At 43.0% G+C, this 17,708-nt stretch overlaps 1 protein-coding gene across 1 annotated transcript in view; it reads right to left on the bottom strand.

Moving 5' to 3' along the window:
• gpr179 (G protein-coupled receptor 179) overlaps positions 1-17,708 on the bottom strand; it is a 30,099-nt gene that overhangs the window by 8,062 nt on the left and 4,329 nt on the right. The window contains exons 3-7 of the mRNA XM_086294628.1: positions 7,952-8,048; positions 6,999-7,219; positions 6,640-6,708; positions 2,044-2,153; positions 215-453 (exon numbers count right to left, since the gene is read on the bottom strand). Coding sequence (XP_086150754.1) covers positions 215-453; positions 2,044-2,153; positions 6,640-6,708; positions 6,999-7,219; positions 7,952-8,048 — 736 coding nt within the window. The remainder of the gene's footprint in view (positions 1-214; positions 454-2,043; positions 2,154-6,639; positions 6,709-6,998; positions 7,220-7,951; positions 8,049-17,708) is intronic.

The raw sequence follows: 17,708 nt of genomic DNA, 5'->3' as shown, positions 1-17,708 counted from the left end.
ATTCTTAGACCTAAAATGAATCAGATTATCTTTATTATGTCCTTATGCATAAAGACTTAGAGGTGAAAGAGGTTTTACTTTCTTTTTATCATAACTGTAAATAGATATAGACATAGGTACACTTTGAGATTTAATAGAATCACTGTAACAGCTACTGTATGTTTAATGATGCTGTTGATACTCTTAACAGGTTCTTTACATGTAGTTTACTTACCTACAGCCATCATGTAGTCCCAGCGGTCAAGGTAACACATGTTGAAGCCCTGTCCATCAGGTGTGTTGGTTGTGATGAAGACTGGAATGTTTCTGTCACGATTCTGCATAACACCCACCGTCCATGCACACAGGAACCAGCTGACTGTCATCAGCATCACTCCCAGAATTCTCAGTAAATGGAGGCTGGACATGTAGGGCATTCTCTGGGCTGTGCGTGACAGGAACACCTTCAGTACTCTGGTCCAAAACAAGAGCAGTATTGGCCCTTAATGTGGAGTATTTGGGTACTAAAGACAAACTGGTGCAACTTGTAGTAAACAGTAAAGTCAGTGACTGAGTGTTGAATTTGATGTCACTTCAATATGAAGTTTCTTGAGAGATGTCTTTGCCTGGAGAGACTTTTGATATCAGTGGAATTAGGCTCAAAGTAAGTAATGTAAGTTAGACAAAAATCCACAGAATAATTTTTGCTCTCCACGATAATTGCAGATTTATACAAGCTGGGGAGATCTCTGGGAGCTATTTCTAAACAACTGCAGATTTCAAGATCATCAGTTCAAACAACTGTAGATAAGTACAAGTCATCCAGATGTGTTACCACTTTGCAAAGGTCTGGCAGAAGACCCGAAGGGTGACAGAAGAGATTGGTTAGGAAGTTTAGAAACAACCCAGGAATCACCGATTATCACAAATTATTCAATGTTATCTTAAATAAACAGGCAGATGGTGAAAACTTGGACATAATTGGGTGTTCCAATTGGTTTTGGAATGGATTAAGAAAGTAAGCTAACACATGAACTTCCCAAAGCTCTTTAAGCATCAACCCTATTGAAAATTTAGGGACTATGCTTAAAACCGAGGTTTGTGACAGAACACCAACCAATTTAAATTAACTCTATCAATTTTGCCAAGAAGGGTGTTCAAATCTCCAGCCAAAGTTATTCCAGAAACTTGTTGATGGCTATCAAAAGATCCAGGATCACGGTGCAACTTGAAACCTGCCAAGTGACGTTTAACCAAATATTAGTGTGAGTGTATGTATACATTTAGCTTATACGTAGACCTTTGTGGATTTGAGAAAATCCCCAATAAATCACTCAATGTTTATTTGAAAGGACAGAAATCAGAAACAAAGTCTTCCCATTTATGGTACACTCTGGGTGTACAAGTTAGCAAACTTTAGCTGATAAGTATACGCATATAAATTCAAGAGGAACATGCTCTTTTCCCCCCATAAAATTACACAGTCTTAAAGGCAAGTGGTTTAACTTAGTTTTGAAATGAATCATTTTATAGTCTCTTTATAATATAGTTTTGTTTGCTAAAAAGCAAAACAAAACAGACATCTATTGTCCTCCCAGTACTCCAAAAACTCAATTAACTTATCAATTTTAAATAATAAATAAAAATACTATGTTATGTGGAAACCATCGTATACAAGTTGCTCTTTGACCACAAATAGTGTCTGTATCAAAACATATTAAATATATGACAAATATGATCAATTTCATATTATTTGATATGAGATTTATATTTGTAGATACTCACTGAACCCAAATGTTATTTAATTATAACTGAATGCAGTTGTGGATTTATAAATAGGCCTAATTTCCTTCCAGCTCACTCAGAAAAAGATCATACAAAATATCTTCCAGTAAAATAAACTAAATATTTTACAGTAAAGTTCATGTATTTTTCAAGAAATTGAGCATTTATTCAAAGCCATTAACCACTGTGCTTTGATGTTTAAGGAGAAGGTATTAAACAGAAGCACTTAATTTTAACTACATTAAATGTTAGTATCGACTACTCTCAGTGCTAACCTACCTGTACATCTTAAGTGTGACTGTGCCGTAGACAATGGAGAAACCAAGCATTCGCACCCAGCGGAGCAGGATGCACCTGAAGGTGCTTGGCCTGAAGTACATGATAAAGACCTGCAGAGACAAAGAAAGAAATGCTTAGTAAAAAAAAAAACTACAGCTATACACAACCAACCAACAGTTTCTATTGGTGTTTAGATAGTTGGCGCAACCAGTTATTAGGTTTAGGGGGCGATCACTTCTTCACCATGTAGGTTTTGGATTTCTTTCCCCTTAAAAATAAACGCCTTCATTTAGAAACTGCATTTTGTGTTTACTTGTCTTATTTTTGTCTAATATGCAATTTTGTTTGATAATCTAACAGATTTAAGTGTGACAAACTTATCAAAAAATAGAAGGAGGTAAACACACCACTGTATGTACATTACCAGTCAAAAGTTTGGACACACCTTCTCATTTAATGTTTTTTCTTTATTTTTTTAATACTTTCCACATTGACAAACTGAAGACATTGGACATATGAAGCAAGATATATGGAATTATGTAGCAAAGAAAAAATTGATAAATAACTCTAAATATCTCTTATATTTAAGATTCGTGAAAGTAGCCACCCTTTGCTTTGCTGACAGCGCTGCAAATCCTCGGCCTTCTCTCAGTGAGCTTCATGATGTCGTCACCTGAACAGGTTTTCACTTCACAGGTGTGCCTTGTCAGGGTTCATTTGTGAAATTTCATGCCTTCTTAAAGGAGTTGGGACCATCAGTTGTGTTGTGCAAAAGTCAGGTTGGTACACAGCTGACAGCCCTATTTGACAACTGTTAGAATTCATATTATGGAAAGAACCAGTCAGCTAATTAAAGCGAAACAACAGTCCACGATTACTTTAAGAACTGAAGGTCAGTCAGTCCACAAAATTGCTAAAACTTTGAGTTCCCCAAACATGCTTCCAGACTGTGTAAGGGCCATTTGACCAACACGGAGAGTGATGGAGTGCTGCCCCAGATGGCCTGGCCTCCACAGTCACCTGACCTAAACCCATTCGAGATAGTTTGGGATGAGATGGACTTCAGAGTGAAAGCAAAAGGGCTAGCAAGTGCTCAGCATCTCTGGGAACTCCTTCAAGACTGTTGGGAAACCATTTCAGGTGCCGACCTCATGAAGCTCATTGATGGAAGGCCAAGAGTGTGCAAAGCAGTAATCAAAGCAAAGGGTGGCTATTTTGATCTAATCAAATTTCAAACACGTTTTGAGTTGTTTCAAACTTCACACTGTTTATTACATAATTCCATATGTGTTCATTCATAGTTTTGAAGTCTTCTATGATGTAAATAATCATGAAAATAAAGAAAAACCCTTCAATGACAATGTGTGTCCAAAGGTTTGACTGGTAGTGTATACATACACACACCACATCTGTTTTTACTGATGCCTCTGCTGTCCGTATAAGCGCACATCACGCCTGACTGTAATCACTTTGCTGTGATGGTAGCATGAGCAAAACAGTGTCAGCCACTCAGGATAAGAGCATAATCTATATCTTGTGATAATGTAAATGCAAACATACATCACTGTGTTCAAACTGCTTATACAGAATAAACTGTTTAGAGTGACAACTTATAGAACAAAAGTCATGGCAGGAAGGCCCGTTTAATCAGTATAAATGGCCAGCACACAAACACAGATTGGGGTCTCTGTTATAGATGGAGCTGCACAGCAGAAAGAAATAATGTGATTGGTCAACCCAAAGATATAGTGCAGTGAGTAAGCTGAGCAAAATAAAACAATCAATGACAGAATAAATGAATCAATGCAATAATCCAGTAACTCCAGTGATTATTTATTGGGAACCTGTGTTCGCCAGTGCAGATTTGCATCATGGGGCTCTAAACCAAGCTCTCTTCTGATCTGACATTGTCTTTATTAACTATATACTCAAAAACCGACTTTAAAGCTGAGGCTAAAAATGAGAACACAGATATCCTGATGACTTCTAGATGCCAGTGATATCCAACAATAAAGCTCAAATCCTCCTCAATAAAACCAGTTCAGTTCATTAATATAAAAATAAAGCTGCTGTTCTTATAAAGCTGAACTAATGAGTGCAGAGGGACAACAGTTGTTGTTCTCTAAAAAGTAGTTACTAAGTAGCCAAAAGGTACCTACTACTACAGGTGCTACTACACAGAGACACTCATATTGATCTTTTTTTTGTTGACATTAGAAAATCCTGCTACGTTAACAGGTCATGGTGGATTTCAAAACCAGCTTGAGTATGTTGGTGGGATGGTCAACAACCTTCCTTCATGCAGGGGATTTATTTGTAGATGAAATGGCAACTTTACTTCAGCGACACCCCAGTGAGATGACAGACCGAACTCTGACCTTTCATCTGGGGCTTTCAGAACTACAGTCAGCTATGTGGGCTGCAGGTCACCTTTGAATTAAAAAAAAAACCCTCACACAACGTGATCCCAAATATTTGCTCATTTCCAGTCTTGCTTCCACCTCTTACGTCACCACAGCAGGTTTTAGATCTTTAATTTCATAACTGAAATATATCCTGTATTCATGTTTGTATATTCTTGCCTTCCATGCTTTCATCTGCATCATCATTTTGTATAGTTCTACACAAAATGAACTGACACATGTATCTCTGCATTTACATTTCTTTTTCTTCTTTCAGCTGCTCCCTTTAAGGGTTGCAACTGCAGATCATCTGCCTCTATTACATTAAATCTACATTTACATTTACAAGTACTTATTCACGTAAATTGACATTTATGATATTTGCATTTATTACTGGCATTGTTATTATTATTTAGCTCTTAAATGGATACCAAATATACCTGCAGGCTGCTATCTGAATAAAGGTGAGATGACTTGACTATATTTTAGTTTGCCCATCATCGATAGGTTTGAATGACATGTGGGAGGGGCTTCTGTATTTGCAGAGTTCGCCCTTCTTATTGACATCACACAGAGCCAAGAGTCCTGAATCCTGAGCTTTTTGTTTGCATGGATTACTTGTAAGATGACTCTGTTTCATAGAAGCACCTACCACTGTAACAGCATATATAACATAATAGGTCCACTTAACTGTGTGTGCAAAACACTGCAATCCACTACACATCTTACTTTTGGATAGCAGATTCAATAAATCTTAAAAATGAATGCATCCTATATATTATACTGTAAAAAAGATAGCTTTGAAGATCATCACTTAAATATTCTTCAAATGTTAAAGTCAGCATTTTGTTTTGTTTTTTAAGCTGTCCTGCCTACAGCTTTAACAAGCTGCATATGGTCTGCACCCACATTTACTTTGCCAAGAGGAGCTCTATAAACTCTCTATAGGCTCATCTTGATATCCAGTTTCTTTTTATTTTATCCTTTTTATTTTTTTTAAGAGTTTGCATGCTCTTCCTGTGTTTGTGTGGGCTCGCTTCCTCCCACAGTCCAAAGACATGCAGTTAGTGGGGTCAGGATAGCTGGTGAATCTAAATTGCCCATAGGTATGAATGTAAGTGTGAATAGTTGTCTGTCTCTTTGTATTAGCCCTGCGACTTTACAGAATTGCCATGACCCCAGGAAGCAGCCAGCCGAAAGAAGCCGGTCACCCAGTCCAGAGCCAGCACCCGCAACTGCAAGCACCCTGGACCCCACACTTCAAGAATGCAGGGCAGCAATGCTACCCCACCATCTCACCACACCTCAGCTAAAGCTTGGCCTCTTCCAAATCAAAGGCCAAGAAAAGTCCTGTTTCAGTATTAGGATCGTCTCATGTCTCATGATCATCCATCCGTTGCGGGGACAGCAGCCTAAGCAGAGAAGCCCAGACCTCCCTCTTCCCAGCCTTCTCCTTCACCTTGTCCGGGGGAACAACAAGGCAATCCCAGGCCAGCCAAGGGATATAATTTCTCCAGCGTGTCATGAGTCATCTCATCCTTGTCAGATGCTCGATCCACCTCAACTGGCTCCTTTCAATGTGGAGGAGCAGCGGCTCTACTCTGAGCCCCTCCCAGATGGCCGAACTATCCCTATCTCTGTTGGAGAGGCCAGCCACCCTTCAGAGAAAGCTCATTTCCGCCGCTCGTATCCACACGTATTATATGATCATGTTTCTTTTTACATATACAATCTAATGCAACCACCAAATACAAAGCACCTTATGAAGTGAATAATTGCTCTATTATACTCTCAAAATCCATTAACATGTTGACACACTCGACATTAAACTAAATCATCTGTAATGCGGAGCACAGGACCAGCTCTGCACACACTAAATCACTCTGTAGATCAAATTGACTGACACTTTCAGATGGATTAAAAGAAAAAAATCACATCCGGGTTATGTTAACGCCTCTTTAATTGGTAAAATGAATCTAAAGATTGATTGATAATCTATGACCGGAGCTGAGGGAGGTTATGAAATGTGCCGACGATGAACACGCCCTCGCATTTCTCATACACGCCCTCAACCCATTCACCCTCCCTACAAATCGTCCATTGTCACATAATCTAAGATATGGAGCTGTGCAGTGATCCGTGAAGAGCTCTAATCTGTGGGGCTCTCAGTCGGCTGGCTCGGTCAGAAACTCACCGGGAAGTAGAGGAGCAGGGAGCCGAACAAGATTATCTCCAGCAGCAGCAGGCCAGAAGCCCGGATCCGCTGCGGGTGGAGGAGGAGAGGAACAGCTATTATGAGAAATTGTTGCAAACAGCACTACAGAATATAACACACATTAATGTAATGTGGATTATGCTACTACTACTGCTGCATCTGCGGTTGATTTTATGATTAGGATTAATTATCAGACTAAAAGTTTCATACAATAAGATGATGAATAAAAACTGGATTGATTTTTTTAACATAATGTATTTGGCTCAGCAGTCACCGTCAACCTTCCATCTAAACATGATCTATATGGTGGCCTTGCTAAGCCAAAAGATGTGACTCACCCGGTTGCGACGATGCCGGTAGGCCACCAGCATGCTGATGAAAATGAGGAGCATGAAGACCCCCTGGATGGCGAGCACACCAGACCTAAGAAGCCAGTCCTCCTGCACCCAGCATGGGGTACCGTCCTGGCAGCTCTTACAGCCCGGCCAGCAGGGGAGACAGATGGGCATGTTCGGGTAACACATACCATTGCTGTCACTCTCATTCACAGGGGCTCTATCTGCATCGCATACAGACACACACATCTATTCAACCTACACAAAACCATGGCAAAACCTCATATACATGCAAACTCCTCAAGGAGCTTAAAACAGTATGTTAAAGGTTTGCATAGATTGGGTCTAAATGATTCATCTTAATTTTGAAATAATCTTTTTTAGTTTTGAATTTTGACTTTGAAAGATCTGGTTTAATAATTAGCACAATTCCTGTTGTTGTAGATGGTCCAAAACCAATGGGTGCTGTCATGGTGGCTGCATCTATGATTTAAACGGTCTGACTACTAAGAAAACCAGCCTAAAGAGACCTGGTAGCCTGCTGCCTTTGCAGATGCTTGAAAAGAGTTAATTTGTTAGCAGCAGTGGATAGTTGATCGTCGCCTGGGCACAGTTTGCACTTTACCATCACTTTCTTGTTCTTTGATGCAAAACAAATAAAAGTAATGTCCATATCTTTGCTTCTCAAAAGCAGAAAAAAAAGAAAAATGACACATTTGACACTTTTTTTTTTTTGTAAAATACAAGTAAGTGACAGTGGTCAATTTTTGACAGTGTGGTCAATCAACTATGACCCTCCGAAAAAAGAAAAACATATTTTTAGATTTGATTTTTGTAAATCCCCCCCAAATCTGGACATAAAACAATAGACAGAGCTGCTAGGTCAAAGTTAAGGCAGCAACCTCCAGGGAGTTTCACAGTTAAACCAACAGATTACTTAATATCTGTTGACTTACCTGAGTCCTGAGGCGATACGTCAGGGCTGTAGTATCCTTCTTTACAGCGACAGCAGTACTGACCCAATCGAAAGCCCCGGCCTGGAACGGGAATACACTGCAAGAAACACGGAGTGTTTGTTTTTCCTTTCTTTTGTTATATATTATATATATCTATATATATATATATATATATATATATATACATATATATATATATACATACATACATACATACATACATACATACATACATACATACATACATACATATACAGATAAATATCTCGCTCAGATACAGATAAATATCTGAGCGAGACAGATAAATATGAAGGCATGCCGGCTCGGACGTCGCCCGGATCAACAAGGTCCGCGTCAGGTGTTGAGGAACCAGGGCACCCTGACAAAAAGTGGGCTACTGGAACAAGAAGGCATCGGTGGGCAAGAGACGAAAACAGGGCGTTGTTGGAATGCTACTATGCAAGTAACCCCGGCGGAAGGGGCTACATGAATAGGATGAGGGACCTATGGATTCTTCGATACCCAACATCCACAATGACGGCGAAACAACTAGTAGCTCAGTGTTCCAACATTCGAAAGAAGGGACTGCTCTCACAGCTAGAGATTGACGAGGTACAACACAAATGCTACGGCAAGGAGGAGTCAGGACGCCAGGTCAGGGGGGAGATATCATCACCCCCACCTGAGATTGGGTACATAGCCCCAAGTGCGATAGGAGAAGGATCGTTGAGTGCGAGAGGAACTGACCTGAAAAATAGGATCATGGCCAAGCTTGAAACCTGGATCCCCCGTAGCCGGTTACCAAGATTACGTGAAGTACCCTCAGAAGGTCTGCTAGATGATGTTAATGCAGCACTACGGGCAATACCTACAACCACGATTACCGACACTAACAAGCTCATCTACAATACGGCAACAGTGATCAGTGAGATGCTTGGCTACAAGTTGAACAGCCACAAGGGGCAGTACCCTCCATGGAGAAGGAGGCTAGAGGGCAAGATCAAAGTAGCACGGAGGGAGGTTAGCCAACTAACGGAGTTGCAGAAAGGTGCGACAAATAAGGTGCCTAAGAAATACAGCAAGCTGTCCATACCTGAGGCCTTGGAAACTGCCAAGCAAAGACTCACAGCCTTGGCCAGCCGCTTGAGGAGGTACACCAGAGAGATAGAAGGCAGGAGAATAAACCAGCTGTTCTCCACAGAACCAGCAAAGGTGTACTCTCAGTGTCAAGGGAACAATAAGAGAACAGCACCACCAAGGCCGGAGACGGAGCAATACTGGAAGAGCATATGGGAGAAGGACGCAACCCATAACGGCAATGCTCAGTGGCTAGAGGATCTGAGGGCAGACCACAGCGACCTCCCTGAACAGGGTCCAGTAACCATCACAGTGGCAGATATCCAAGAAAGGGTCTCCAGTATGAAGAGTTGGACAGCACCAGGGCCCGACATGGTTCACGCCTACTGGCTAAAGAAGCTGACTGCACTCCACGAGCGTCTGGCAGCACAAATGAACCAGCTGCTAGTTAACGAGAGACACCCGGAATGGCTAACTGAAGGCCGGACGGTCCTGATCCCCAAGGACCCCAAGAAGGGACCGGTCCCATCCAACTACCGACCAATAACCTGCCTCAGTACTACATGGAAGCTCCTGTCAGGCATCATATCGGCTAAGATGAACAGGCACATGGGTCAATACATGAGCGGGACACAGAAAGGGATTGGCAAGAATACCAGAGGCGTAAAACACCAGCTACTGGTATACAGAACAATCAGCCGAGACTGCAAGACCAGACTGACCAACCTGTGCACTGCCTGGATTGATTACAAGAAGGCCTATGACTCAATGCCCCACAGCTGGATACTGGAATGCCTAGAATTGTACAAGATCAATGGGACCCTAAGAGCCTTCATCAGGAACTCAATGGGGATGTGGCGTACAACACTAGAGGCCAACTCCAAGCCCATAGCACAAGTTACCATCAAGTGCGGGATCTACCAAGGAGATGCTCTGTCCCCACTGCTGTTCTGCATAGGCCTGAACCCCCTCAGTGAGATCATTAACAAGACTGGCTACGGATACCGACTACGGAACGGAGCAGTTGTCAGCCACCTCCTGTACATGGATGACATCAAGCTGTATGCCAAGAGTGAACGAGACATCGATTCACTGATCCACACTACCAGGCTATACAGCAATGACATTGGAATGTCGTTCGGACTGGAGAAGTGTAGTCGGATGGTAACAAAGAGAGGGAAGGTAGTCAGAACTGAGGGGATTGAACTACCAGAAGGCAACATTGCAGACATAGAGGACAGTTACAAGTACCTGGGGATCCCGCAGGCGAATGGGAACCATGAAGAGGCTGCTAGACAAGCTGCAACCACCAAGTACCTGCAGAGGGTCAGGCAAGTCCTGAGGAGTCAGCTGAATGGTAAGAACAAGATCCGGGCCATCAACACGTATGCCCTGCCCGTGATCAGGTACCCTGCTGGGGTAATAGGCTGGCCAAAGGAGGCGTTAGAAGCCACTGACATAAAGACAAGAAAGCTCCTTACCATGCATGGAGGGTTTCACCCCAAGTCCAGCACCCTGAGGCTGTACGCTAAGCGGAAGGAAGGGGGCCGGGGACTGGTGAGTGTCAGCACCACAGTCCAGGATGAGACAACGAACATCCAAGAATACATTGGGAAGATGGCCCCAACTGACCGAGTGCTCAGTGAATACCTCAGGCAGCAGAAACCCAAGAAAGAGGAGGGAAACGAGGAACCATCATGGAAGGACAGGCCCCTGCACGGTATGTACCACCAGCAGATAGAGGAGGTGGCTGATATCCAGAAATCCTACCAGTGGCTGGACAAAGCTGGACTGAAAGACAGCACAGAGGCACTAATCATGGCAGCACAAGAACAAGCTCTGAGTACAAGATCCATAGAGGCTGGGGTCTATCACACCAGGCAAGACCCCAGGTGCAGGCTGTGTAAAGATGCCCCAGAGACAATCCAGCACATAACAGCAGGGTGCAAGATGCTAGCAGGCAAGGCATACATGGAACGCCATAACCAAGTGGCCGGCATAGTGTACAGGAACATCTGTGCCGAGTATAACCTGGAAGTCCCGAGGTCAAAATGGGAGATGCCCCAAGGGTGGTGGAGAATGACCGAGCTAAGATCCTGTGGGACTTCCAGATACAGACGGACAAAATGGTGGTGGCTAACCAACCGGACATAGTGGTGGTAGACAAACAGAAGAAGACGGCCGTAGTGATCGATGTAGCGGTTCCGAATGACAGCAATATCAGGAAGAAGGAACACGAGAAGCTGGAGAAATACCAAGGGCTCAGAGAAGAGCTCGCGAGGATGTGGAGGGTGAAGGTAACGGTGGTCCCCATGGTAATCGGAGCACTAGGTGCAGTGACTCCCAAGCTAGGCGAGTGGCTCCAATAGATCCCGGGAATAACATCGGAGATCTCTGTCCAGAAGAGCGCAGTCCTGGGAACAGCTAAGATACTGCAGGACCCTCAAGCTCCCAGGCCTCTGGTAGAAGACCCGAGCTTGAAGGATAAACCGCCCGCAGGGGCGTGCTGGGTGTTTTATATATATATATAAAAAAAAATTGATCCGGGCGACATCCCTTCATATTTATCTGTCTCGCTCATGTCTGCGGTAGGCTTGCTTAGCATAGGGGGTCTAGCCTTAGGACCCTTACTGGATACAGACGCCCCAGGCAGGAATCGAACTTGCGATCCTCTGTTCCAAAGGCGTGTAGTCTAACCACTACGCTATCCAGCTGCTGGTGGTATATATATATATATATATATATGTGTATATATGTATATATATGTATATGTATATATGTATATATACATAAAAAAAGCACCAGTTCCTCATTCCTCTTTGCTCATTGTTTCCGAGGATGTGGTCCCAGCTAGTGAAATTTGATTTAATTTTCACTCTGACAATGAATTGTGGCACTGATTTTATATAGTGTTGCTGAGCCATAATGTGTGTTTTATAAAGAGAAAATAGACAAGGCGGAGGCATTAACGTGCATCTAATAATCTGGGGACATAAACATGAAAGTAGATCATGTTTAGATGGGAAAACAAAAAGAGCTGGGAGCCAAAAAACAAAGCTAGACTAGACTATGTGTCTCAGGTTAAAATCATGTTGACCTGTGAGGATATGAAACAGCAGCACATTAAAAACAGGGTCACATTACTCTCTCTCACTCTATTTCCCTCTGATGCTAGCTTCAATTTAGCTTCAGCTGGGACAGAGAAACAAATGCACACACTCACACAAACACAGACACACAAACACAGACACACACACACACACACACGGATGCCGCGTGTTAATCTAAGTTAAAAGCTAAATGGATACATAATGCCTCAACTGAGAGCATTATCCTTTTCTAGAGAAATCCTGTTCAACAGCAAATAGTCACACACACACACACGCACACACACGTACTGTATATATAAACTCACAGCTCCCTTATCGGATGCTAATGGCACAGGTTGAACATTAATGTGATGTGGATTATACACAGCACATCTCAAGCAGATATTTGTAATAAATCAGTAGATTCACTCTGTAACGTTTAAGCTGAAACTTACCAGCTACTTCTAAAGCTTTACAGCCTCTTGGCTTCCCCAGAGCCCCAGGGTTTCATCAGTGTTTATAGTAATAGCCTGACATTTGACCTAACATAATATAAAGTATTACTGCATACAGTGGCTCTGATTAACTGCTGGACTGTCCTAAAAAGTCCTCTGCTGTTCTTAACGTTTACATCACAAGTTTGCTTCAATAACTGTATTTGTTGTAGCAAAATTCAATGTTTGTGTGAATAGTTAGCATCATCTGTGTTTTAGTGTGGTACTTAATGGCTGATAAAAGGAGGGTTATTCTAGCATAAGAGCAAATCAAGTATAAATGACAAACGATCAACTTTTGTTGTTTAACCTTTCAATCCTGTACTTAGGTCCTCTCTCCAGTAAAACCTTACATAAGTGCATATACACAGCCCAAGTCAAATTATACACAGTAAACAATCAGTTGTGTTTTAATGATAACTCTATGCACAAATCAATTTAAAAATATCATACTGGTATTGCAAATGTTTTATTCAAAGTCAAATTTTCACCTACAACTAATTCATGATAGCCTGTGTAGGGGAACCCCCCCCAAAAAAGAGATGACAGAGAAGAAACGGGCTAGAATTTTAAAAAGGAATGACTGCACATTTTCAGGGAATCTCTCAAAGAGCAAAATGACACCGTTGTACTGGATCACACACATTAAAAGCACCACAGATAGTAACGAAGGAAAAAGGAGAGACAGAAAGATGAGGACAGCTGAGGACAGTCAACACAGACAACCTCTGTCCACTGTAAGCCGTGTTTGGAGGAGAGGGCTTCCCACTCCAACTGACCATTATTTATTATGAGGTTTGATATGGTGATAGATTACAAGCCAATAACAGAGCAGATATTGGACAACCAGGACAGAAGAAATGGATGACCCAGTACGAGCCAGGTAATGCAGGACGAGACAAAGGGTGCCATGTGGATTTGGGGATTTTTTTTAGAGTGCTCTGCTCTTGTGTTTCAGACCTCTGTGAGTGTAGTGCATAAAAGGGAAGTATGTCAGCGGGCTGGATTATTTCAATAATCCATCAGATCATCCTGCAGCCTGCCACCCTGAACAGCCATCTTTAAATAGATGGCTGAGATGAGAGGTAGCGGATGGGTCTGCAAAGACAGCCTGGCAGAGAAAAGAGAAACCAACGTTGGACGGGCGGGGTGCAGCAGGTAGAACAGTTTAAGAGGCCAAAATGAAGTAACGAGCTCCACCACTCAGGGCTTACACCTTTTGGAGATCACAAACGTTTTAGAGTGTGCATGCAAGATGTAACTAAAAAGAATATAAACAGACATGTTTTCCATATTAGCTTTAGGTCGCGGCTCAGAGTGTGTTCTTTACAATAGAAACAGTAACTAGAAAAATAACCTCAGCAGAAAAACATCAACATCTAAGAAGACAGCAGAGAAGCCCTATCTGCTGATGAAAAGCTACTCGGCAGATAAAAATGATCACTGCATCTAAGATCATAGTCTGCGCTCCAGTTTCAAATGTTTCTATTCCATTGTAGTTGTCTGTTAGCCCATTATATGTTGTCTTTGGTCCCACTTAAAACTACATGGCAAAAACACCTGGAGCTTAAATTCAGTAATGAGAAGTGGGGCATTCTTTATCAGAACATCTTTGTTTCATTGTTTTGTTTATGTAAGATGTACCCCAACTCACCTTTAGATGTCTTTGTTATTGAACATGTACTGGAACAATCATCGATACTGGAATAAGAGCTGAGAGCTTAAGATCACAACATTATTATGTGGAACTGCAACACTAGATCCTACTGTATATGGGAGAAGATACACAATAGTGTGTATATGTCTTGAGATATCCCTCATCTCTATATATTTTGCAAGGAAAATGGGAAATTGGTACGAGTTACATTAACATACAAATGTTAATGGAAGGAAGGTGGTATGGCCGCCTTTATTCCATATTTGTACATTAGATGTCAAGGAGATGTAAGTAGAAGTGACTCAAACGCCAACCCCAAGTGAACGCCAGTGCATTTATTTACATTGACTCTTAAATACCAGTTCAGAAAGGTCAAAATAGTAGGAACAGTACAGGCTCTTGAGGGTTTCCTCAAAATCCACACAGAATCCAATCCTCTGCCAAAGCCCACCTATCATGGTCCGTGGGAGCAGCTGTGGGGAGTTGTCATCAGGATGGTGCACTGGTTACTCTCTTGGGCGGAGCTGCCTGTCTCACACCTGAGCCTTATTTCACTGTTAACCACAAGGGACTGTTTAAACCAGCGCAACCGGCTACTCATGTTGTTTAGTCTCCGTACCATCCTGTTCTGGATTCAAGGCTCACTTCCTTCGTTGCCATTTCCCATTTCCCTGGCCCTGCGTACTACCGTGGGTCCAATTGCGGTGTTTTAGAACAGCCTCTCCCATAAGCTGTTCCCACTTCCTCCGGCTACTGCATTACCCCTGTGTCTGTTTCTGGGTCCCGCCTCCGTGCGAATTTCAGTTCATGACTCCACCTCGCTTGACGGGAATCTATTTATTTTGCGGTTTGCAGATAGGAAAACTTCTCCAATGCCAACTTTATGGCCAGCAGCTCCCGGTCACTAACACTGATGACACAATGAGAGAAAAAGGCACATGGATGCATCTTACCCAAATCCTGCTGCGAGAGAACAACTCCAGAATCTGAGATGTCCACTTCCACAATGAACTGTTCACTCAGATTGGGTTGTTCAAGAACAACTGCTGTGGGTGAAGAGCTGCTTCAGCTTGTCGAATGTGGCTCGGGCTGCAGAACTCCACTGAAACATGTGCCTCGGAGAGGTGAGAGCAGTTAGCCTTGATCAGTCTACCACGGCCTTAACATTCACCAGGTCAGCCTTCATTTGCCCTCTCTCAACAGTGAAGCCCAAGAAAGACACAGTCAGCATGAGACACATTTTCCTCCCTTTACACAGACGCTTTGGATGACCAGACAGACATGTTTCTCATGCTCCTGCAGGGGCTTTGGGAAAATCAGTATATCATCAAGGTACACAAACACAAAATGATTACTGAAGTCCCTTAGGACATTATTAACCAGGACAAGAAACACAGCTGGAGCATTTGTCAAACCAGATACTCAAAGTGGCCAGGATGCATACTAAACACTATTTTCCACTTGTGTCTTTTTCTCATTCTCACCAGATGAAAAGAGTTGGAAGACTACAGTTTTGTGATGATAGTGCCGCCTTGAAAGAGTCCAAATGCTGAGGTGAGGAGTGGTAAGGTTTTTTTTTCTGTAATCTTGTTCATGCTGTGGAAATCTATGCAGAGGCGAAGTGTTTCATCCTTTTTCTTGATGAAGAAAAACCCAGCACTAAGGGGAGATGACGATGGAAGGATAATACCAGCAGCAAGACACTGTGGTACATTTCTCCATGGCTTCTTGTTGGGGTTTAGACAGACTATGTAAGTGGCTGGTGGGCAAAGGTGCTCCGGAGGTCTAAATTTTATCCCACTCTGTAATTAATAAAAGCTTTGAGTGACTAAATTTGGGAATTGATGGTGATTTTACCCAGAACCATGAGCCGGAGTAGGAAGGAGTTATCAGAAAGATGTCAGAATCTACACCGTGCCAGACACAGCCTTTCGGCCGCACCAGAGAAGTTGCTGCAAAGGCGCTTTTGTTACCGCAATACAGACAGACACCAGCCACAAAACATTTTCTTCGCGTCTGTGGATACAGCTGGGCCTGACCAAGCTGAATCTGGCTGCTTCCTCTAGGTTGGATCGTTCTGTCAAGGAGACGTAAGTAGAAGAAGGATTCAAACGCAGGGCTCCAAGTGAACGTCAGCTCATTTCTTTACAGTGACTCTTAAACAACCGAAAGGTAGTGAACAGTAGTAACAGTCCAGTCTCCTCAAACGTTTCCTCAAAGTCCTAACACTATCCAATCTTCTCCCAAAGCCACACAAGAACCAGCTCACTACTTCACATCTTGAAAGGTAATCCTGGGCACAAAAACAGGAAGGTAAGAATCTAATTCGCAGGCAGGCAACAGCAAGGCTAGGAGACATGCTGCACTGTTTCTCTAGCCATGACCCAGTGAAGACTGAGTCTCTGTTGCATCTTTATGAAGCAACCAAACAAGGTCATCAGGAGCAGGTGTGTGATTGACGCCAGGTGTGTGGGAGCCAGAAGGCAGGTAACCAGCCATGTCATGACACACACACACAACAGTTTTGACAAGAACACCATTGGCTGAAATACACACCCAAACCATGATAGAGCCTCCACTGTGTTTTACAGATGGCAGTAGACTCATGCTGTTAGACCTTTTCTCAGCCCTGCGTCCTGAGATCCTGTGTCAGGTCTTTGTTGGATTTTTTCCTAGGACACGACTTTCAGACACGGTTTACCTGCTGTAGATAGTTGCCACTTTTTTTCCCTCCACTTGTTCAGTTTCCTCAAAGGACACACTGCACACCAAGTCACACCAAGTCATGCCAGGTTTTCAGCTAATAATAACTCTTTAGGAAATTATTTTATGTCTGTTAGTTTTGCTTTCGCTCAGAAGGCGAGTCCCAAAATTAGACAAAACTCTCCAACAGCTGTCTGAAGTCAGAGCTTTTGACTCACAGAGATTACTTTTGTCACGGCTGCTGAGGCGAGCCGTGTGGTGTTGGAGGGAGAAAGGACCCAAAATGCAGGCAGTTGATGATAGTGCTAGTGATGTTTATTTACAAAGTGGCGTAGTGGCAAAACAGGCAATGAGGGATGACAAAACTAAAGAAAACTATCCATCCATCCATCTACATCCGCTTTATCCGAGGCCGGGTCGCGGGGGCAGCAGCCTAAGCAGAGAAGCCCAGACCTCCCTCTCCCCAGCCACCTCCTCCAGCTTATCCGGGGGTCTGCCCCGGGGCCTCCTCCCAGTGGTGGACTGATCCCCGGCTGCCAAGACTAAAGAAAACTAAACTGGGAAAAGTAAATAACAAACCAGAGACGCAGAGAGCGAACAGGACACCATGAAATACAGATGAACCAGCAACAGGCAGGAGAACACGCAGGGCTTAAATACACACAGCAGTAATCAGGGGATGAGAGACAGGAGGGCAACACAGCTGGGAGAAATCAGAGCTGACGGGACAGGGGAAA

Source organism: Aulonocara sp. 'chitande type north' Nkhata Bay, linkage group LG6 (assembly GCF_057382095.1).
Source record: "Aulonocara sp. 'chitande type north' Nkhata Bay isolate Kocher_YH1m ecotype deep benthic linkage group LG6, A_spYH_male_GT1.1, whole genome shotgun sequence".
NCBI lineage: Eukaryota > Metazoa > Chordata > Actinopteri > Cichliformes > Cichlidae > Aulonocara > Aulonocara sp. 'chitande type north' Nkhata Bay.
The sequence above is the reverse complement of the archived record's forward strand: the minus strand, read 5'-3'. Positions and strand labels throughout refer to the sequence as shown.